This window comes from Lissotriton vulgaris, chromosome 1_1 (genome assembly GCF_964263255.1).
Source record: "Lissotriton vulgaris chromosome 1_1, aLisVul1.2, whole genome shotgun sequence".
In the NCBI taxonomy this organism is placed as follows: Eukaryota; Metazoa; Chordata; class Amphibia; order Caudata; family Salamandridae; genus Lissotriton; species Lissotriton vulgaris.
Genome location: NC_141685.1, coordinates 1543944845 through 1543967778, shown reverse-complemented (window position 1 = coordinate 1543967778; position 22934 = coordinate 1543944845). Strand labels below are relative to the sequence as shown.

At 42.6% G+C, this 22934-nt stretch overlaps 1 protein-coding gene across 1 annotated transcript in view; it reads left to right on the top strand.

Moving 5' to 3' along the window:
* The first annotated feature begins 1729 nt into the window (after positions 1 to 1729).
* Positions 1730 to 22934, top strand: part of OTOGL (otogelin like) — a 1110282-nt gene continuing 1089077 nt past the window's right edge. Inside the window, exon 1 of the mRNA XM_086931129.1 lies at positions 1730 to 1830. Coding sequence (XP_086787255.1) covers positions 1741 to 1830 — 90 coding nt within the window. The 5' untranslated portion in view covers positions 1730 to 1740. The remainder of the gene's footprint in view (positions 1831 to 22934) is intronic.

Below are 22934 nucleotides of genomic sequence, written 5' to 3'. Positions count from 1 at the left end.
CTGGTACCAGTTTGCGATAATAAACAAAGTGAAGATAAGTCTCCCAGAAAGTGACTTCAGAAATGTTGTTCAAGCCATCATACTCTTGCATCTGGCTAGTGGCAATGTCCTACTGCTTGGCCTTCCACATTGACACTACACACTGCAGCACGCCTCATCAAGGTCCTGAGAGAATATTTCCACATCAACTTCACCCTTATGGAATATTACTGTCTCCACTTGTCAGCCCCTGCCATCTTCAAAATCAGCTGCATCATTTACAAAGCCTTCATGGCCTGCACCTCTGCTTATCTGGCAGATAAGCTCTCCCTCTCAGTGGCCGACTGTAAGTCTGCAGGTAGGCCACCATCAAACTGGATGCAATGAAGTGCAAAAAATTAAACAAGGCAAAAGAACATCTTCATTTCTGTTCTCAGGATCTTTAACCGCATCGCTGCTGCGGCGATTTTTGCGCTGTGCGGCTTTTTTAAAATAACCTCGTTACATGACGAGCTCAGCTCGTCATCAGCACACGCCACCCGTGGGTGATGACGAGCTGAGCTCGTCATCAGCATCGAAAGGGTTAAAAAAAAAAACCCTATCCACCAGGTCTGCATTAATCCTGTTCCAATTTAGAAAAGATAACCTAGTTATAGGACACACCTTCCCAACAAAATATCACTACCCACCCACTCCCAGAACCCAGAAACCCCTCCAATCACTCATTGAATGCATCACTTGCTTTTGCCCCTCTTTAATAGTCTGCTGCCTTTTGGCTATGTTCACACTTTACAAATACCACATACATGCTGTGTAATGACAGACTACTATCTATCAGTGAGGAGTTGGGAGACAGCTCCATACTGAGTGTATCACAAGTTTGTTTAAGGGCTGTTTTACAAGTGTGCATCACACATATGTTTGCATATTTACCTTTTTGTGAAAAAGAAGATTACGTGATTGTCCTCTAACCTCATGACTTATGGTCAGCCAAGATAAGAATCCAAGTTTCTAGGCTCCAAGGTCAGCAACATAACCATAAGACCAAATTCCCTCCCCTGTGCTTTTTTGTATTATCCAGATGATCATGCCTGATCATGTAGCAGTAACATTGATCTGTCAGTGAGGTAGATGTTGTTAGTGATTGAGTTTTAGGTCTTACTGGTAGACCAGAGAAACAAGTTGCCTGGCTGTTAAGTAAGGTAAATGGGTTTAGAGGTTGTAAGCAGATTGGAGGAAAGCTAGTGTTGTTTGGAGGTCTAGTTATTTGTCACATATACATTCCTAAAAGCTGCATTAGATCTTTATTTGTCTGCCTTCTGGAGAGAGGCAGCAGTTAAACATACCTATTGCTAAAAGTATACAGTGAATAGGCTTTGGGCCTTCCCCTTTCTTCAGCCATTCTCTTCGATCAGCCAGTGGATTGATACTTTGATGATCATGTTTTCGCTCTGCCAAGTGGGTAATTTATCTCTCACCCGAAACTATTGTTTTTTGTGGTATATCCTATCACCTTCACTTGCATTGAATTGCATGAGGTACTACTTTACAACTACAACCCTGTCTGTCCGCTCCTACTAGCTCCCTCCTGTGTGTCTCACTTTAATGTGCTAATGCTGTACGTGTTAGCACATTAAACCCAGAACTATTGGCGTTGCCAGTGTTTGTTGTAAATGTGTGATTTCTTGTGGACCATTAGCAGGTTAACACCTTCATTTTTTGTCACTAGGTGGGAGCAGAAAACCTTTAGCTCATGTAGTAATGTTCAATGCTGGGGCATGGAGTAAAATAAGGCTGGAGAAAGCTCCAATCCTGATTTCCTATTGGATCATTACGACTGTCTGTATTTCGGTAAGAGAGTTTATATTTTTGCTCTCTTAATGTTTGCTTACCAATGTATGTTTTTACTCTTTTTGAAATTAAGTTTGTCTATATTCTTATCTGCTAAGCGTTTTTAATTGTACATGATGTTTGTAGTTTACGAAATCATTTTTTGCAGGCTTTAGCTGTAAAACCTGGCAATTGATCTACACTAGATGTTAAAGGTATTTTAGAGGTCCTTAGCTCAAGTAGTTCATTTTTGGGTGTTGTGGGAGATTAGAAATTGTATCATTAACTGCTCCTCCTCATTTCACCGTTCACCACCCCTCCCTTCTTCATACAAATATATATATATATATTTCACAAAGTGGCAGACATCACTGTGTAGTTATAGTTGGCTGGGGTTCCCATAGGAAGAGCGTTTGCTAATAATTTTAATGCCATTTGAGGAATTTTTACTTAACTTCAGAAAAAAAAGCTAATCAACCTTAGCTCCCGTCGTGCAGTTCCTATAAACCTATATAGGATCTGCGTGTTTAGACAACATAGACTGTGGGATTGGTGTCCAGACCAATGTTCCCTCTAATATTTTTCCTCTGTGTGCGGCAGCGTAAGGTCTATGTGCGCTGCAACCAAGGCTATGTGCGCCAGTAACCAGACCGCGCGTGTGGGTGCAGCGCCAAATATCACTCCAAACTTGCTTAAAAAAGTGAAAAGACAGTGCATTTTCTCACGAACAGATCCAAGTGAATGTTGTTAAGGCAGGCTTGAAACAGTCCCACATGTCAATTTGAAACCTTGGCAGCTATGTTGCTGCATTTCTTTTCTTAATGGAGCTGGGCTGTGGGTTGATTGTGTGCATTTGTTCAAGTTTTCATGTTAATTTTAGCTCAGATGGGCGCTGCGATTAACATGAAAACTTTAACAAATGCAGTTTCAGGGCTGGGTTAGGGTAGGGCCGCATCAGGCTTTTGACTAACGCATTTTAATGCTAGTGTTCACATCACAGCATTAAAATGCATTAGTCCCGTATTCTAGCGCCCCTCTGACAATACTGCAATTGAGGTACACTGCCAATGAGGCAGCACCAGTACGCTAAAATTGTCTAACATATAGGAGCATGCAACTGCGTCTTCAATTTTTAAAATGATATGCGTCAGAGATAGAATATTCATGAACAGCGCAGAGCAGGCCTGGCCGCTAGCAATTGTAGGCAACAATAAAAATGTCATGTTAACTCCGGTGATTAATGTTCTTCCTAGAGATAGATGGAGTTTTGTCAAGTAAAAGTTTTGACTCATGGAGAGGTAGCGCAGAGGGCTAATTTGACTGCTGCAAATAACATGCCCCATCCAGATAACAAAGTGCACATAATGTAGAAGGGGCAGTGGGCTACTGCTTTTGTCAGTGAAATCCTTTTGATACTTGCAGTTTATAAGTCAAAAATCCTAAAATAGAACAGTGAGCTATTAACTTTCATGTTTTCCCCAGTCTGATTACCCTATTGTTGCAAAAAGGGTTCATTTGAATAGAAATCAATTCTGGTTATTAAAGAGAACCCCCAATCATGATATTACATTCTAATTTCAGTGTGTTTCTCCAAACCAATCACTATTAAACTATACTGCGTACTAGTATGGATGTCATGTCACTCCTACACCTTGTAGTCCTTTGTCTTATTAAACATTTCCTTTACAAAGATTTACACACATATGAGTAATTGTCTCCGTGTAAGAAGTGTGATGTAAATGCTCTGCCACCCTCCACTGGTATGAGCGGCGCTGTAAATCAAGTTAAATTCATCCGAGCAAGAGTATGGTTATGGAGACTTGAGATGCACTGTTAAAGGGTGGTAGTGAGGGAATTAGTGGCGGAGGGAGTCATTGAGAGGGCACCAACAAACATTGTTGCACAGGGCTCCACCAGCTCTCATGTCGCCATTGCCCTTGAGGCCAGTCCACCCCACCCATTGGTCCCTCCGTTGGCCTTGTTTCCGCAGTAGTAGCTGTAACCCACCAGGGGTTGACAATGCATGATTTGCAAGCACACCAACTAAGTACACAATCTTCACAGTCTCTCTATTTCATGCACAAGCACTTTTAACATGTGCTGCCTGATTTGGGGGCACTGGAATTATGCACCAATGGAGGACAAAATTATGCCGCAGTGTTGACTAAATTATGCTGCAAAAAAGAGTCTGGAATGTAATGCAGTATATTTTCTGATACTTTATTATTTTTACATTTTTACCGATGCTAACAGTCTCTGGAAAAATGTTGCCTTATTAGTAGTAGTACAAGTGTAACATACAAATCCTGCAGTGACAAAGGTGATCAGTCAACCTATGCAAAGGGCCGTCCACTTTGCAGAAACACAAGTCACATTTTTGAGCAACATTTGATCCGTTTGAGCTACAAACGATTTATTAGTTAAAATCCTCAAATTCTGCAGTAGATGATGCATTATGCTGTACATATTGCAGAACCAGAATTATATAGAAAACATTTGCAAACTAGGATATTTTGCCATTCATTCTTAACTGCTCTTGTGGAAAAAGGGAGAAGTGCTGATGACAGAAACTGCATGGCTCGGAGAGAAATGGTTTTAGTCCTACAAAGTACCACGCATCAGGCGTTAGAGTAACGCATTTCAGTGTGGTGCTCCGCTTTAACGCACTGAAATGAATTACAAGGCATACGCGTAGTCAGTGTGTCAGCATCTGTCACTGTACTGAAGGCTGCCTAAAATTTTGGCAGCTCGCAGCGCGCCTACTGTGGTGGGCGCAGGCAGGCTTGGAGCTTGCCTGAAGGCTAACACTCACTGCTACAATGTAGCAGAAATAATTCATTACACTGTGCCTTGGCGCCACAGGGAGGATGTCACATCCTGCTGCCAGCAGGAGTTGAGTTTGTCGAAAACTATGCAGGCAGCACCAAATTCAAGCATGGCGATCTCAGCATCGCGCTGCCTACTGCAGCTCACCCCAGCCCGAGCCACAGTCTGTGTACTGTCACCTCCTCGTCGAATTCTATTATTCATTGCTGCAGCCAAGGAAGACCGAGAGGAGTGAGAGACACTGGTGCAGTGGCAGCGTCAACAGCCCACCGCTAAGCAGCCCTCTAGCCCTGCTACGTGCCATGTCATCGGCAGTGCTCATCTACAGTCGCCTATACAGTCCTGCATTACATTCAGGAGCTGCACTGGAGACCGAATACTTCAGCGCCACGGGAGAAGGAGCCGCAGAGCCTGCTGTCTGAGGTACATCACACACTTTTGTCTGATGTCCCCCTTCGTCCCCCTGACATTCCTCCTTTGTTTTTGTGCCCCCCCTTCTTACCTCAGGCGCTTGCCAGTCTGCCGGCTTGTATTATAGTGCTCATTGGGGGCTGGCAGGAGGTGTGTATTCAAGCTTGTGTGCAAATATGGCAAAACAGGCATGTGGCTACTGCAAGGTGTCCCGCTAATTGCACAGTGTGACATGGCTAATGATTTATTTGGAGATCAAGGCATGGTTATGACTGCCTGTGAGTTGTGGGACTCACTGTCCATCCTCGAAGGCACTGGGGGAGGGCTGGGGACTGGCGGTAAACCTGAATTGCTGCGGCTGCAGTGGCTCAGGCCTGAGCCTGCTAGTACCTCCAGCCTCCTTGCCAGCCTTGGCAGAGTCTGCATCACTGCCTCCAATGGAGCGGCACCACCACCACAGTCTGAATTGACTTCCATCTGCGGCCTAATTAAATTAAAGTATCTAGCCTTTAAGTGGCAGAGCGGGATCAAGCAGCTGCAGCCTGCGTTGCCGCCTGGTGTTAATGCTCAGAAGGTGACAAAGGTGGCTCAACTGGTTCCCTGTAATGTGTGTAACTAACTGAGTGTTTCCTGTTGTTGGCACCTCTCTGACATTGATTCCCTGTTGGCAGGTAACTCACATAACGTCAGAGAGGCCCAGACCCTAAGTTCTACTGATTTTGCTGGGAAGGAGGGACTCACCACAAAGGCTGAAAGGTGACTCAAGAGGAGGTTGACAGGGCAATGGTAAATCCGGCGGTACAAGGTGCTGACCAGCGCGGTGAAATCAGTCTGGGAGGTTTTCATTAACTGCAAAATGGAGGATCCAGAACATGGACCTCAAAAACAACGCCACAAAATGGCAGGACTGCAGGCAAACAAAAATCAAAGATAGTGGGGTGTGGGACAGTGGCGTTGTGTGTCACAAACTGGAGTAGAGTTGAGTGTTCTGGAGTGGCGTGCATTAGAGTTGAGTGGAGAAGGGTGAAGTGGAGTGTCATCTTATAGCATACAGTGTTGTGGAGGGAATAGAGTGTCGTAGAGTGGAAGGATGTAGAGTTGAGTGGTCTCAAGTAGATTAGAGTGTCAATTGAGTGGAGTGGCATAGTATGTTGTGGAGTGGTGTACAGAAGAGTGGAGTGGCATAGAGGGTGTTGGGTGGAGTGGAGTAGAGTGTTGTAAAGTAAAGTGGGGTAGAGCGGAGTGGATTGTCATAGAGTGGAGTGGAGTAGAGTTGAGTAGCATAAATTGGAGCGGCACAGTGTCACAGAGCAGAGTGGCATTGACTGTCGGAGTGGAGTGACATTGAGTAATGGAATAGTGTATTATAGAATAGAGTGAAGTAAAGTGAAATGGAGTGGCATATAGCCATCCACAAATTGTCTGTAAGCACATACACACAAAATATTGTGAAACAACCTGCTCACACATGTAACAGTAAGACATGTATAAGTCAACTGCCCACAAACACTGGTGACTACCGCTCATACTCACCTGCACATTTTGCAATTTTACACCACTAGCTGTAAAAAGATGTCAGGGACACAACAATAGTACACAACTTCCATGAACAAAATTGCACACTGCCACACTCAAGGTGCTCTCTTCTTATACAGATTTCTGTTACACTCAGCCATGCACTGATTTGTTACAAATGTGCCCTACACATTGACACATACACACACTTTACTATACAAAGGGCACCGCTCCCCCCTACTTGGGTGATATGGACTGGAGCTACTGCTGTGTCTAAAGTAGGGCACTACTGACATCTTAATGAGCACATTTACTTCATACATATTTTTCAGTGCGTGATTTTGCAGCCATGTTTCAGAGCAGGTGCATCAGGATTTTTCAGAGTATCCTCACCTCAAGCATATGTTGATGATGAATTGTTACCATGTTTTTGAACATGTACACTGCACGTATGTCTTGGAGGTCATGCAATGATGGCATAATATTTATTACTTCTGCTATGACTGTGTTTTAAAATAGTAACTAATCAGGATGGTTCATTAAACTAGGAATAACTGACAAAATGATATTGTGCTCATACATGGTCTACATTTTCATGAAGCTGCATTAATGCAGGTGTCAGAAAGTCTCTAAAATAAGTAAAGACGAACAACATCAATTACGTTGTTTTCCTAGTAACAAAAACTCACAAAAAGGTGAAAGCTGAAGTTCCCCACTTCGCAAGGCAATATCACAGTGATGCATAATGAAAATAAATCGAGTCCGTATGGCTCCAATAAATGTCCTAACTTGCTATTGACTTCTTTAAAGATGAAAGTGCTGGCAGCCATGGTATGGTAGCAGGTACAGCTTTTGTAGGTAGAAGTTGTCCCAATTAAATATGGTATTGGCGCTAGGCACAGTATGAGCCATGAACTTCGCGCACAGAGGAGTGTTCTCATAACAGATTGTACTGTGCCAGTTAGATGCCGCCTTTGTAGGCTTCCTGCATTTCTTATCTTAAAAGAGCGCAGCTGTGGGATGATTGTGAGCCTTGGTTAACATTTTCATGTTAACCTCTTTGCTGCTGATAACAAGCTCAGGTCGTCATCAGCTACGGTGGTCGTGTGCTGATGACGAGCTGAGCTCGTCATGTAAGGCAGCTTTTTTAAATTTGCCGCACACAGCGGGAAAAGCCGCCACAGCGATGCGGTTAATAGCAGCGTCCATGAGCTGCAATTAACATGAAAACTTAAAAAAAAGAAAGGCACAGAATCACACCCCACAGCCCAGCTCTATTAAGACAAGAAATGTAGCAAGTCTAGAAACACAGCGTTTGCTTTTAGGTGATTCTAAAAGCACACACTCTGTTTGGTGCTGCATTTCTTTTGTTTTCCAGAGTGTGGCTGCAGAGCATATCGTGTGCTTTTGTTTAAAGCATTCATGTTAATCATAGCTCGTGATGGGCTCTGCAATTAACACGAATGTTTTAACAAAAGCACACAATGAGCCCCACAGCCACACTCTAGAAAATAAAAGGAGGGAGCACTTTCTAAATGCCTCTTCCTTGGCATGTTAGAAATGCCGGTTTTTCGCGCTGCTTCAGTGGCGAGAATGCTCTTGGAGATGTGTGTGCGTGCCACACACACAGCAGTGCGCGCTCGGGGGCACTGATGTGCTCGGGCGCCGAGCCGCACAGCTTCCTGGAACCACTGGTCCATACTGATTCCAGGCACCCCCACAGGGTATGTTTGCCTGTATATCCGCTAGCTCACAATGCCTCTAGAAACCCCTTTTACCAAGGAGAGAATAGTTCTTGGCAACTATCGAACATGACAACTCTGTCCCATCAGGTATCATAGAAACAGTGCAATACTTTTTTGCTCAGTCACTCATGCTCACTTTGTCTCAGAGAGATACACAGAATAAACGGTGGGGACATTTTCAATAAGCATTTATTGAACCAGCGTCATTCTAGTGTAAAATAGGTGTGCTGAAACAACCATTAGACAGAAACAGATATAAGTGATTTTAAGCACCAACAGAGTAAAAGGATTGTAGATTTCTACCATAGTGCTAAAAACAACGAATACTGGCAGGTATAAAAATACATGACAATAAAATGCGTACTACTACGATGCGACCCTAACTAGATGTACCTAAGTGTACCTGGCATGTATGTAGGTGTAGAGCCAAGAATCCCTCTAGGATAAAGTCAACCCCATTACCTGAAGTGAGAGACTGTGGGACCCCATCTTGGTCTCGAGATGGACACCCCGCAAGGGATGTCAGACCATTGCGAGCTGGAGTGACTGCGAGCAGGAACCTCAGCATCTTGTTCCAGTGTGTCCGCTTGGAAGCCCTTTTCACTTTTTCCTGCTTCAGCAAATATACAGTGTTTATATACCCAAAGTGGTACCCTTAGGGGATGTACCTTGCTATATCATGTCGGACTTAGGATGACGGAAGGAATGTTCCTTATACATAGTTATTATGCAGATGCAGAGATGGTAGTCCTGCTGAGTTTCCAAGAATCTTCATGCATAATGGATGAGGCTAGTTTTCAGGGAAAACCTCACATCCTGTAAGCAATACCGTAGCTAGGTAAAAGGTCAGTCTCAAGACCTGTAATGTAGTGTAATGGTAGGGGACAATATACGGTTAGGTTGCTACCTGAGCCTATATTGGGTTACCTATATGAAACATGACATTCCTTCCTGGGAAGCTTTGGGGTAATCTGTCAAGCAGTACCTGAGAAAAAGGGGGATACCAAAACACTTTTTTCCCCATGCAATTTCCAAAAGGAATTTTGGGAAGTGATATAGAAAAAAGAACTAAACAGAATTACACCACAATTGGCAGAAAGATCTTACTCAGAAACCGTGATTTTTGTGATATGGTCTAATCTGCTCAGCCATTTTTGAGATGGTCAAAATATAGTAAAAGCTGAACTGCTGATACCGTGGACAAGAGTGCTTTTACCTGTCTGCCCATGCAGTCCCAGTTTCTAGGACTGGTATTGGTCCCCAGGATCAAATGATCTAATTGTCTGGCTGCAACATCAACAGAAATGCTGTGGCTGCAATTTCAGGACTTGGGGCCTCTTTTGGCTTTCTTCATATATATATTGACTGAAAAAAAACAAAAGTTACAAGGACATGTTAGTTAGGCTCACATTACATTCATACAAAACAAGTGAAATTTAGCAGTTATAGTTAGTTGAACTAATTATAAATTACGCCATTGCAATGAACTGCTTATGACTTCACATATTACATCACTCATGATATGGTCAGTGACATCACTGATAGCATCTTAAATGACATCACTGATGACATCAAGCAAGTGTAATGGTTTTTAAGAGTTTATGGGTGTTAAATATATATACTCACCTACTACAAAAGTCAAATTTGTATACTAGGTGTACTATTACTGAGTGGTACTACTTCTAACATATATGAAGTGAGTAACTGTGTGACTTTATGTGTCCTTGTGTGTATGGTTGTGTAAGTGGCAGTATGGATGTATAAGGGGGTCTGTGAGTAGCTATGTGGGTAAGCGACATGCTGTGTGAGTGGCAGTATTAGCGAGTGAGTGGGTATGTCAGTTGCTATATGAGTGAGTGTGAGTGTAGTGACTGGGTGAGTGAGTGGGTGTCTGAGTGACTGTATGAATGAGTCACTTAGTGTGTAAGTGACTGTGTGGGTGAGTGAGTGGCTGTTTGAGAGGGTGTTTGCTTAAGTGAGTTGGTGTGTTAGTGGCTGTAATGGAGAGTGTCTGTGTGAATTCGTGTATAGGTGAGTGAGTGGATGTGAGTATTTGTATGGATATGTGAATGGGTATGTATGTGGTTGTGTGGGTTTGTGAATGTTTGTATGGGTGAGTGAGTGGCAGTGTTGAGAGGCTGTATGGGTGAGTGAGTGGGTGTATGAATAACTGATAGCAGTGAATTATGGCTTCTATCCCCAGATTTCTCTCTTGAGGCAAACCTAAGAGTGCCGGGACACTCTCTGTGAGTAGCTGCAAGCTTTAGAAATGGTTTATTTAATTTATTAAGTGATGTCATTTATTTGAGATGTTATCAGTGATGTCATCAGTAATGTCACAGACCATGTCATGAGGGATGTAATATGTGAGGCCATAAGCAGTGCGTTGCAGGGGCATAAGTTATAGTTAGCTCAGGAAACTATAACTACTAAATATCACTGGCATTGGATGTGTGAAATATAAGCCTAACTATAACACCCCTGAAACCTTTGGTTTTATCAGTGAATTTCTAAATTTTAAAAATAACTCTATTTCCTAGCTATAACGTCCCTATAACCTTTGTTGTTTTTAAGGGAAGTTCTATGATTTTTCAAATTCTATTCCCTAACTATAACTTCCCTGTAAACTGTTTTTTTCAGTGATTTTCTATGTATATTTAACTAGTAGTCTGGTTTGCAGATCAGTGGAGAAAGGGGATGGGGCCCGACCAGCTCTCAGGAATACCACTGTGTCAGATTTTCTGGCGCTAACAGGAGGGCTTCTTGACCACCAAGGGATTGCTATGTCATGTCGGACGTGATGACGGAAGGAATGTTCCTTATACGTAGTTATTATGCAAGAGATGGTAGTCCTGCTGAGTTTCCAAGAATCTTCATGCATAATGATTGAGGCTAGTTTTCAGGGGAAACCCCACGTCCTATAAGCAATACCGCAACTAAGTAAAAAGTCAGTCGAAAGAACTCTTGGTCCCCAATGAACCTCAGATTCCAAGAGGACTTCATCTGCCAACCAGTAGTGTGCCAGGAGGCACGTTTGCAGAGTGGTGGAGAAAGGGGGCATGGCCTCCGAAGTCTTCTCAGCAATCCGGCTATGTTGGACTTATTGTCAGTAACAGAAGGTGTACCTGGCCCCCAAGGAACTCAGCATCCAAGGGGACTTCATCCTCCAGAAAGTAGTGCACCAGAAGGCGCATTTGCAGAGTGGTGGAAAAAAGGATTCTGACAACCTCTCAGCAATCCCGCTGTGTGGGACTTACCGGAGATAACACGGGGACTTCTTGATGCCCAAGGACCCTCAGCATCCAAGAAGACTTCATCCCCCAACCAGAAGTGTGCCAGGAGGCGCGTTTTCAGAGTAGTGAACAAAGGGGGCATGCCTTTCAAAGACCTCTCAGCAATCCAGCTGTTTAGGAAATCAGGAGGACCCTCTGCAGCAAAGGGTACTTCATCCTCCAACCAGTTCTTCACCTGGAGGTGCATATGCAGAGTGGTAATGAAAAGGGGTGGGGACTCTGGTGAATTGTCGGTCTTTTTAATAATATCATTAAAATGTATTTGAGGTGGGGGCCTTGTGGCTTCTCTTTTCTGGGTCGATTTTGGCCTGGGGACCCCATTCCACCAGGACCTGGCCTCTTTTTACATTTAATGAATAAATAAATAAATAAATAATGGGAGGGATGCCCTCCCAGTCTAATTTCACCCCCGGAGACACCATCCTTGGGGTGCAGCCTCAACTGTGGGTGCCCTGGTCCCTGGTCCACCGAGGCACAAAATGGCTGCCAACACTTCCTGGTTTCGAATGTTGACAACCACTTGACAGCCAATTTGCATTCAGCGCGTGATCGAGAGGTGCGCTTAGGGTGCGCTCAGGATGCGCGGATCCTCCGCGGCCATAGATATATATGTACTTTAAATTGTCATTTTCTCAGGAACTACTGAACAGATTTACACCATTTAAGCAAAAGGCATGAGTCTGAACTAAGGACTACCTCTTTGTCAAGTTTGGTGTAATTCCGTTCAGCAGTTCAGGCTGTAGCCGGGATAAATGGTTCCTATGGAAAATTGCATGGGAAAAACACATTTTGGGACCCCCTTTTTCCTCGGTCCCGCTTCACAAATTACCCAGAGACTATCAGGATAGGAGCAGACCGGAGCTGGCCATTAGTTTTGAAAATTTCGCGAAGATTCGTCAACCGGCGCCAAAGTTATTCCAAATAGAATGTTGCGGATTTCCTGTGGAAAATAGGTCCTAACTGTAACCACCTACTGGCGACCACCAGTAGGCAACATATTTATTATATATTATTATATAATTATAATATATTATATCTATATCTATATCTGTCTATATACATTACCTACTGGCGATAGCCAGTAGGTATATATAGTTAGGACCACTGTTCCCAATAAGCTGCGCGCATGTGCACGCGCGCACATCTGTTTACCGGAGCGCGCAGTGCTGTGTGTGGAGCGCGCACACACACAGCACATTCCGTGAGAGCGTTCGCACCGCTTACTTTTAAAAAGCAAGCGGCGCGAAAAAATGTTGTTTCCAGGTTGGTGAGAGCTACGGAATACGTCCATAGAAGATGAGGGAGCGGCAGGTAAGTGTTGCAGCAGCCTGTGTTGTTATGGAGGGCACTTATTTCTCCTTTTGAATGTAGAGTGCGGCTGTCGGCAGAAGATGTGCTTTTGTTTAAGTATTATGTTAATTGCAGCGCCGTCAGGAACTGCGATTAACAAAAACACTTGAAACAAAAGCACACAATCTGCCGACAGCCGCGTGAGGACAGCCCAGCATGTCCTTTCAGTTAGCCCGATTTCCCCAATCCCCCTGCCAGACTGCGAGACGATTTAAGACATGGTCACAGCAGAGTCTTGCCCTGGTGACCTTAAATAATTCTTTACCACTTTCAGGCTGGCAGCGGCCCGGAATGAGGAGGAGGAGGAACTGCAAGGATCTATTAACCTCCTGAGGCGCGGGCCAGAAGCCGGTAAAACAAAAAATTACATACATGGAACTCTTGTGCAAATATCAGAAGGTGGTCTGCAGGGGTAGGCTACATACACCCTTTTGATGCCACTGCTCAGCAGGCTGCTCTTCGGTTTACCTATTTGTCAGTCCCGGAGCTGGGTTCCCACCGCAACCAGTTGTCGTTTGAGCTCGGGCATGTGTGTTATGTCAAAACTTGGAAGTACGGGAGAGTAAACTTAAAAGAAAACCATCGGCAATTGCTTAACAAGTTAACTTGCATCAGATACATTCTTTGTGAAATGCTAAAGATAATGAGTCAAAAAGGTACGCTTCTTTTCAATGGGCAGGCTCGAAGACAAAAATTATGCAAATTGCTTATTCGACACAGTATCTGTGCTTCTCATTTAAATAACCATAATATGTTGAAGCAACAGAAACACCGAAGTATTCGTTTTCCCTAGTAAACCACTTGCAAGCAAACAACCACAAATATTAAACTTTTATGCAGGAGGCAAACAAAACTTTCATGCAAAATAATACGCAGTACGATACCAAGTGTGCAATATCGATGGGGTCTATTAAGACGTGTTGGCTCTCTATAAACTGCCTGCCCAGTAAAGCCTTGCTAGTCTACACACATTACTGAGGGAAAAACGCCCATCATGCATTTTGCAAGTATATGTCTGAACATCCTAAGTCCGTGTTTAATAAGTATATCAGCTTTTACTTGTAAAGACTCGCACCTCTTCCATTACCTGGTCTGCCCATTACAACAGCACCTTCAAGCACACCCACCCCTCTTTTTAAATCCCCTTAGTCCTTGCCATTTCACTTCCACGCTTTCCTCATGTTCGTCTTTGCAAAGCAGCCTCAACTCCCACACACATATTTCGCTTTTGACTCCTAGTTTTCACTTTAACCCTCACAATCAGTTTGTTCTTCCCCCTCATTAGTCCTTCATGTCTCTCTTGTGCATTTGTCACTTCTTCCCTCCTTTTAGCCATTTCCACCCTCTTGTGGCCCTCTTCTTCGCTTGTCCCAAGTTCTTGACTTTTTAGCCTCCATCCATTTTCCTCTCCCTTTCCAGTTTTATTACTCCGGGGTTTTCACCATCTTTCTTTCTTCCTGATTTTTCCTATCTTCCTCTTTCCTTCTGCTCCCCGACCCCTTTCTTCTCTCTTCCTCTCGTTCCCAATACCTCTCTAATTCCTTCATCAAAGCCCTTTGTTGAACACTCTTACTCTACTCCTGTATGCACTAACTAAACGTGTGCTCCTTTCTTTTTTGGGTCACCGTCTCATGCTAATAGTGCTACACCCTCTCCTCCTTTACATGGTGTTCTCTTCTCTCCCTTTGCAGTTTTACTTAGCGGAAATCTGGCCCAAAGGTATCCTAGCGTTTTTCATAAACACTAGATTATATTAAACGGGGTCCGTTTTTTAGGCACAGGGTGATTATGCGATTTCGTCAGAATCTTGCCATGTTGAGCTGAGATGGAAACTCAAACTTGGTTCCACAGTTCCATGCTACGCTCAGCTTACAAGGCAGCCCCACTTCCAGGATATGTACCCAGGGTAAGGGGGCTCTCCCAGTTAGTCTGCTGAGTGTGCCTGCCGAGGTCTGTAGCTTCCCTACAGCTCACCCGATTTTATTCCAATATACCCGATGCCACCTATCATCCTTCCAAGGTCGAGTAAGTGACTTGTAATATCCAGCTGCTTATATATTGTATCATATATCAGTGGGTAATTTGTAAAATAAGTGTTCATTGTGAGCCTGCCAAGGTGCTGTAGAAGTAGGGCTGTCTAGTCCAGCTTCCACTCTCTCATGCTTCTTTCCTCCACTACCATCCACTCCTTTCTCCTTACTTCACTTTCCCACTTTCTTTTTCTGTCCCTGCTTTCTCACTGTTTCTCTGTCTCTCTTTTCCTCATTCTTTCCTACTTTTCTAGATTTCTTTCTCTTGATCTGGGTCACGGTCTGATGAAGAAACATAAGTACTGTTCCCCAAAAGTGAATACCGATGCCCATCACCTGAAAATACATGGCACAAATTAGGCAGTGCTAATACCATTATTTAACCTCGTTCTATGCGTTTCCCACTTTATATAAGAACCTAGACAGTGGAAAAGAGGCTCAAAATCACACAGTGTGATTGATTGAGGAATGCCTGATTAGAATCCAGGTCATCTGGATCTACATTTGTCAACACAATGACTATACTGTATTTCATCACTTATAGTCGCACCTGATTTTTAAAATGGCAGTATTTAAGGCAGCAATTTCTGTATTAAACAGAACGTAAAATTATTTTTATTTTCTGAAAAATGGAGAATGGTAGACCAGTTGGGGGCCCTGGGCCTGGATCACATTAATGTATTTCTATGAATCGGAGGGCCTGCTAAATCCAAGCCAAAAAACTGTACCGGCGATGTAGGTATGTTTTAAAAAAAGTTTTGTTTACATTAAGTGCATGAACACTCTCAGAACTCAGGCTTTTTATGTGCTAGGGCTAGTAATTCCTGTCACAGCCGAAAAGTCAACCTTACAGACATCTTCACGAGCCTCATCTCCAGATGAGCTGCCCTGGCACGGTCTCTCTGGCACCCCGCCACATTCAACATGGGAGACCCCTTCAAAGCAGTGATAGGGCCCAAAACCATGCAAAATATGTTGATTGGCAAATGAGGTTACCAGAAACCGCATCACATTTGCTCCGCCATTACCATAGAAGCAAATAAGCCACCTCTGTGTTAATGTCGGTGTATTTATGATTTAGTTCTATCTATGGAACCTTCACTTTTGATGGCAGTGAATTTCTGGCTTAGCGCCAGGGTTTCGGGCCCTCACTTTTAATGGCAGTTCCAGTATCTGGGCCCTCACTTTTAATAGCAGTATATTTCTGGCTTATTTCAAGTGTCTGGATTCTCGCTGTTAATGACAGTGGATTTCTGGCTAAATTCCAGAGTCCTCACTTATATTGAGCTTGTACTTCTGGATTGTTTCCAGTGTAGCAGATCCTCACTTTTAATGGCGGTATACATCTTGCTTATTTCCAGTTTCTCCCTCCTCACCATTTCTAGCAGTGTATTTCCGGCTTATTTCCAGTGGCCCTCACTGTTAATGGCAGTGGGTTACTGGCTTGTTTCCACAGTTGGGAGTCCTATGCTTTTCTAAACTTGAAGTGTAGCCAATTCAAGTCATGGCGTGTTTCTAAATTGCAAATCTCCCTTAAGCCCTTTAACATGGCGCTGTATGTGCAGAAATGCACCATTTTTTCAGTTTTTTAAGCTAAAGTTCGGAGTGATATTTGGCGCTGCACACACGCGCGGCTTGTTCCTGGCGCACATAGCCATGGCTTCAGCGCACAGAGACCCTACACTGCCGCACACAGAGGGGAAAAATTAGAGGGAACATTGGTTAGGACCTAGCTACCATAGGAAATCCGCAACATTCTTTTGGGAATAACTTTGGCGCCGGTTGAGGAATTTGCGTGTAATTTTCCAAAATAGTTTCGAGGGATTCGTGAAGTGGGGGCTGAGAAAAAAGGGGGGTCCCAAAACGTGTTTTCCCCATGTTAATTTCCATAGGACGTTCTGACAAGTCTACAGCCCGAACCACTGAACGGAATTACACAAAACTTGGGAAAATTGTAGAGACAGGTACGCAGAAGTGCCTTTGCTATATTCGGTGAAAATTGCTCCAGTTGTTTTTATGAAAATTAACTTCAAAAACACATATATATCTGGGCGGAGCCTAACCACACATCTCATCGTGAGATCTGATTGCTGTCAGCACTTCATCCAAGAAGTGTTGGCAGCCATCTTGGGACCAATATACATGATAGCACCTCATTAAAAAGCATTGTAGTTAATAGAGGGTTTTAGGACTTTAGTTACATTATAAATCATTTGTTGATAGTACCGTACACATTTTAGGAATTGTGGTGTGTTCTAAGGTGATTTTACCATGTGAAAAAGCCTTCTGCTTGGATATCATGAATCATGTTTGAAAGAAAACTATTATCTCATGCTTTTCCCTCAGTGGTTTGGAAGGGGATCTATAAGCTAAACTGCAAGCATATTTTCTGTAAATTCATATTATCTTTCTCAGTCATATGAGAATGAAGTCTGACATTCTCAGTAAAACATGTACATCCAACAAGGACAGAAACTGTCAGTTGATTCCTTTGTGTTCTACTGCAGCCTCCTAGAGTGTTCTAAAGAACAACTAGAGCGCTAACAGTCCTACTTATTACAAAGGTATGGCACACCTGAAGCCATCTCGATTGGAATAAAGTGGTAACTCTTAAAACATTTAATTTAAAAAGGAACAAAATGAGGGGGTATATTTTGCCATGGAAAGTATGATTAGTGCTGCAGAAAGAAAAATTAGGGCACATTTTGAGTGACTTCTCAAATCCTCTTCTATTTCATTAACACCTTAGCTGCTATGGAACGTCCAGCTCCAGTGCTGAACGTTCCATTGCGCAGGTGCAGCTGGAACGTCCAACGGCCGACGGCAGCACTCCCGAGGTAGTGGTGCCGTCGGCCGTTGGACTGGGCGCAGCACTTATGAGGTTAAAAACTTCTGACATGCAGTCTCCCAAGATGGCCACCAGAGACAAAAGAGCCCAAATGTAGCCCAAATATCACCCAGATGTAGCCCAAGTATAGCCCAATGACAGAATGTCCCAGAGTGTTCTAAAGAACAACTAGAGCGCTAACAGTCTTACTTATGACAAAAGTATGGCACACCTGAAGCCATCTTGATTGGAATAAAGTGTTAACTCTTTAAACATTTAATTCAAAAAGGAACAAAATGAGGGGATATATTTTGCCATATAAAGTATGATTAGTGCTGCAGAAAGAAAAATTATGGCACATTTTGAGTGACTTCTCAAATCCTCTTCTATTTCATTAAAACATTCTGACATGCAGTCTCCCAAGATGGCCACCAGAGACAAAAGAGCCCAAATGTAGCCCAAATATCACCCAGATGTAGCCCAAGTGTAGCCCAATGACAGAATGTCCCAGAGTGTTCTAAAGAACAACTAGAGCGCTAACCGTCCTACTTATTACAAAGGTATGGCATACCTGAAGCCATCTTGATTGGAATAAAGTGGCAACTCTTAAAACATTTAATTTAAAAAGGAACAACATGAGGGGGCATATTTTGCCATAGAAAGTATGATTAGTGCTGCAGATAGAAAAATGAGGGCACATTTTGAGTGACTTCTCAAATCCTCTTCAATTTCATTAAAACATTCTGACATGCAGTCTTCCAACATGGCCACCAGAGACAAAAGAGCCCAAATGTAGCCCAAATATCACCCAGATGTAGCCCAAGTATAGCCCAATGACAGAATGTCCCAGAGTGTTCTAAAGAGCAACTAGAGCGCTAACAGTCTTACTTATGACAAAAGTATGGCACACTAGAAGCCATCTTGATTGGAATGAAGTGGTAAGTCTGAAAACATTTATTTTAAAAAGGAACAAAATGAGGGGGTATATTTTGCCATCGAAAGTATGATTAGTGCTTCAGAAAGCAAAGCTAAAAAAAGCTAAAAAAGCTTTTTTTAGCTTTGCTTTTATTAGTGTTTTTAAAACTTTTATGTAAATAACATGCATATCTATGCATATATGTATATGTATGCATGCATTTATGTTTGTATTTATATAGATATGCAGAATATATATGTTTATATATGTATGTATATATCTATATATATACACACATACATATATATAAATGCATATGCATATATATATGCATATATATATGTGTATATGTGTGCGTGTGGAGAGAGAGGTAGAGAGGTAGAGGTAGAGGTAGAGAGGTAGAGGTAGAGAGGTTGAGACTAGTAGAGAGAGAGGTAGAGAGGTAGAGAGTAGAGAGTGAGTAATAGAGAGTTGAGAGTAGTAGTGAGTAGTAGAGAGCAGTAGAGAGAATAGTAGAGTGAGTAGTAGAGAGTAGTAGAGAGTGAGTCGTAGAGAGTGAGTAGTAGAGAGTAGTAGAGAGTAAGTAGTAGAGTGAGTAGTAGAGAGCAGTAGAGAGTAGTAAAGAGTGAGTAGTAGAGAGTAGTAGAGAGTGAGTAGTAGAGAGTGAGTAGCAGAGAGTGAGTAGCAGAGAGAGAGCATAGTAGAGAGTAGTAGAGAGTGAGTAGTAGAGAGTAGTAGAGAGAGAGTAGTAGAGAGTGAGTAGTAGAGAGTAGTAGAGAGTGAGTAGTAGAGTGAGTAGTAGAGAGTGAGTAGTAGAGAGTAGTAGAGAGAGAGTAGTAGAGAGTTAGTAGTAGAGAGTAGTAGAGAGTAAGAAGTAGAGAGTGCGTAGTAGAGAGTAGTAGAGAGTGAGTAGTAAAGAGTGAGTAGTAAATAGTGAGTAGTAGAGAGTGAGTAGTAGAGAGTAGAGAGTAGTAGAGAGTGAGTAGTAGAGAGTAGTAGATAGTGAGTAGTAGGGAGTGCGTAATAGAGAGAGAGTAGTAGAGAGTAGTAGAGTAGTAGAGAATGAGTAGTAGAGAGGGAGTATTAGAGAGTAGTGGAGTACTAGAGAGTAAGTAGTAGAGAGTAGTGGAGAATATTCCAACGTTTGGCAAAGCACCACTTGCACAATAAGTCCAATCAAATCATATCACTTAGAGTCCTTATTGAAGCCCTGAATCTTGGTGTATATTCAAACGCTTTTATTTTCCTTAAGTTTATGTACCACAGCCAGTCGACGCATTTCGTTCTGTACAACAGAACTTCTTCAGGGCGTTCTTATTTCCTTCAAGTTATGTCGGTATCCTATTGTCATATAACTAGATATTTCTTCCAAATGTTAGACGAGACGTAAGTACATTCTTATTCAAAGTGGCTAGGTATCAATTTTACCCACACAATTCGGGCAGACTTGAGTAATTTATAGCATCCTCAAAGTCAGTCTTGCAAAAATTCCAAAGTATAGGACATGATAATCCAAATCCAAATGTTTCTCAAGAAAAGCCATTTTCAATCATTCAGAATATCGGCGTTTGGGCAGATATGACCCAGGGACCCCCAGTATGCAAGCGGAATTAGTCCCCCTCTGCAAACGCGCCAGTGGCCTGCGTTGCAGAGAGGTGTAAAAAGGGGCATAGCCTCATTACACCTCTGTGCAATGCAGCCCCCTGGCGCATACTGGAGGTTCCAGGTGGGCTAGTTGGCCCCCAGGGACCCCTAGTATGCAAGGAGAATTAGTTCCCCCTCTTCAAACATGCACGGGGGCTGTGTTGCAGAGAGGTGTAAAAAAGGGTGTGGCCTCATTACACCTCTCTGCAATGCAGCCCCCTGGCGCATACTGGAGGCTCCTGGTGGGCTAGTTGGCCCCCAGGGACGCCCAGTATGCAAGGGGAATTAGTTCCCCCTCTGCAAACGCGCCAGGGGGCTCCGTTGCAGAGAGGTGTAACAAGGGGCATAGCCTCATTACACCTCTGCAATGTAGCCCCCTGGCGCATACTGGAGGTTCCAGGAGGTTCCAGGTGGGCTAGTTGGCCCCCAGGGAATTAGTTCCCCCTCTTCAAACATGCACAGGGGCTCCGTTGCAGAGAGGTGTAAAAAGGGGCGTGGCTTCATTACACCTCTCTGCAATGCAGTCCCCTGACTCATACCGGAGATTCCTGGTGGGCTTTCAGGTTCTATATAGTTAGGAATTAGCATAAAAAAAACCTTTGAAATTCATTGAAAAAAATCATAGGTTTCAGGCCTTATATAGTTAGGAATTAGCATTTAAAAAACCTTTGAAATTCACTGAAAAAACCATAGGTTTCAGGCCTTATATAGTTAGGAATTAGCATTTAAAAAACCTTTAAAATTCACTCAAAAAACTATAAGTTTTAGGGGTGTTAGAGTTAGCTGGACATTTCACTCATACAAAACCATTGAAATTGCTCCTATATAGTTAGTTGTACTAACTATATTTCGTGCACCCGCAATCCACTGCTGATGATGTCACATATTACATCATTCATGACATGGCCAGTGACATCACTGATGACATCTCAAATGACATCACTGATGACATCACTGATGACATCACTGATGACATCATCCACGTGACAATGACATACACCTTTTCGTACACGTAAAATCTTTCATCACTCTTTGTAAAATACAGAGTATCATATTTGAAACCATTGTTACAGCAATACAAGTATCTAAAAACCCACTCAGTGATTCATAGATGTATACACACATCTAATCACTTACCTGTAGATTCACTCATACATGCTGTCAATGAACAATAGAACACTATCAAAAATACTTATACACCTAAATCGACATTACACACCAGCACACATTCTATTCACATATGAAGTCATCCTACTCACGTATGCAAACAAAGGATCATACTTACATATTTACTTAGCTACACACTTATACAAACACAACTTCATCTATTCATTTAGATAGTAAGTCAAACTTAGTGAATTATAAAATCATTATTACAAGTTTAAAGTTATCCATACAGTCACTCACACAATCATTGAATCTTATGTATACTTATTTATATACAACAACTGACACATACACTGCCTTTTATTTTTCTAGTTTGTTGGACATGTACCATTGAGAAATATATTTGCTCATCACCACACCCATAAAGATATTCACTCACCCAAACAACTGTTAGAACATGTAGTTTTAACTTCATATATCTAGTGAATCAACTATTCACACATCTTTGGGCAGTCACACCCCCCCCCCCCCCACCGAACCACACACACATTCACTCTCCCATAAAAATACTTAGTTAACTAATCAATAACTAATATAGACTTTCACATAGCTAGTAACCAACTGGAGAACCAGTTTACACAACAACTGACAAAGTGATACAAATATTCAAACAGTTTAGTCACTATCCACTACATTTAGTGAGACACTATAAATTGGTCAAGTAAACAGTCAATTACACTGCTCCTAAATCCTCCATCCAAATATTTATTTTTATATATCCACTCATTCTTCAATGCAAATTGCTATATATATAATGTATATTTAAATAACGAAGCAAACCACATTCACTGGATGATGTAATCAGTGAGGTCATTTGAGATGTCATCAGTGATGTCACTGACCATGTCATGAATGATGTAATATGTGACATCATTAGCAGTGGATGGCGGGTGCGCGAAATATAGTTAGTACAACTAACTATATAGGAGCAATTTCAATGGGTTTGTATGAGTGAAATGTCCAGCTAACTCTAACACCCCTAAAACTTATAGTTTTTGAGTGAATTTTAAAGGTTTTCTAAATGCTAATTCCTAACTATATAAGGCCTGAAACCTATGGTTTATTCAGTGAATATATTATTATAGTCATAGCTAGGACCTAGTTTCCATAGGAAAAGCGTTTTTTGTTTTCCCAATATCTTTGCGAAATTTTCAAAACTAGTGGGGCGCTCCAGTCAGCTCCTGTCTTGAAAGTTTCGGGGTGGTTCGTCTAGTGAGTGCAGAGAAAAAAGAGGGACTCCAAAACGCGTTTTCCCCATGTTAATTTCCATAGGAAATTTAGACAAAGCTACAGCCCGAAATGCTGAATGGAATTACACCAACGTTGGCAAAAAGGTAGGGCTTGGTCCAGAAAGCGACCTTTTTTTTAAATAGTGTAAATACGTTCAGTAGTTTCTGAGAA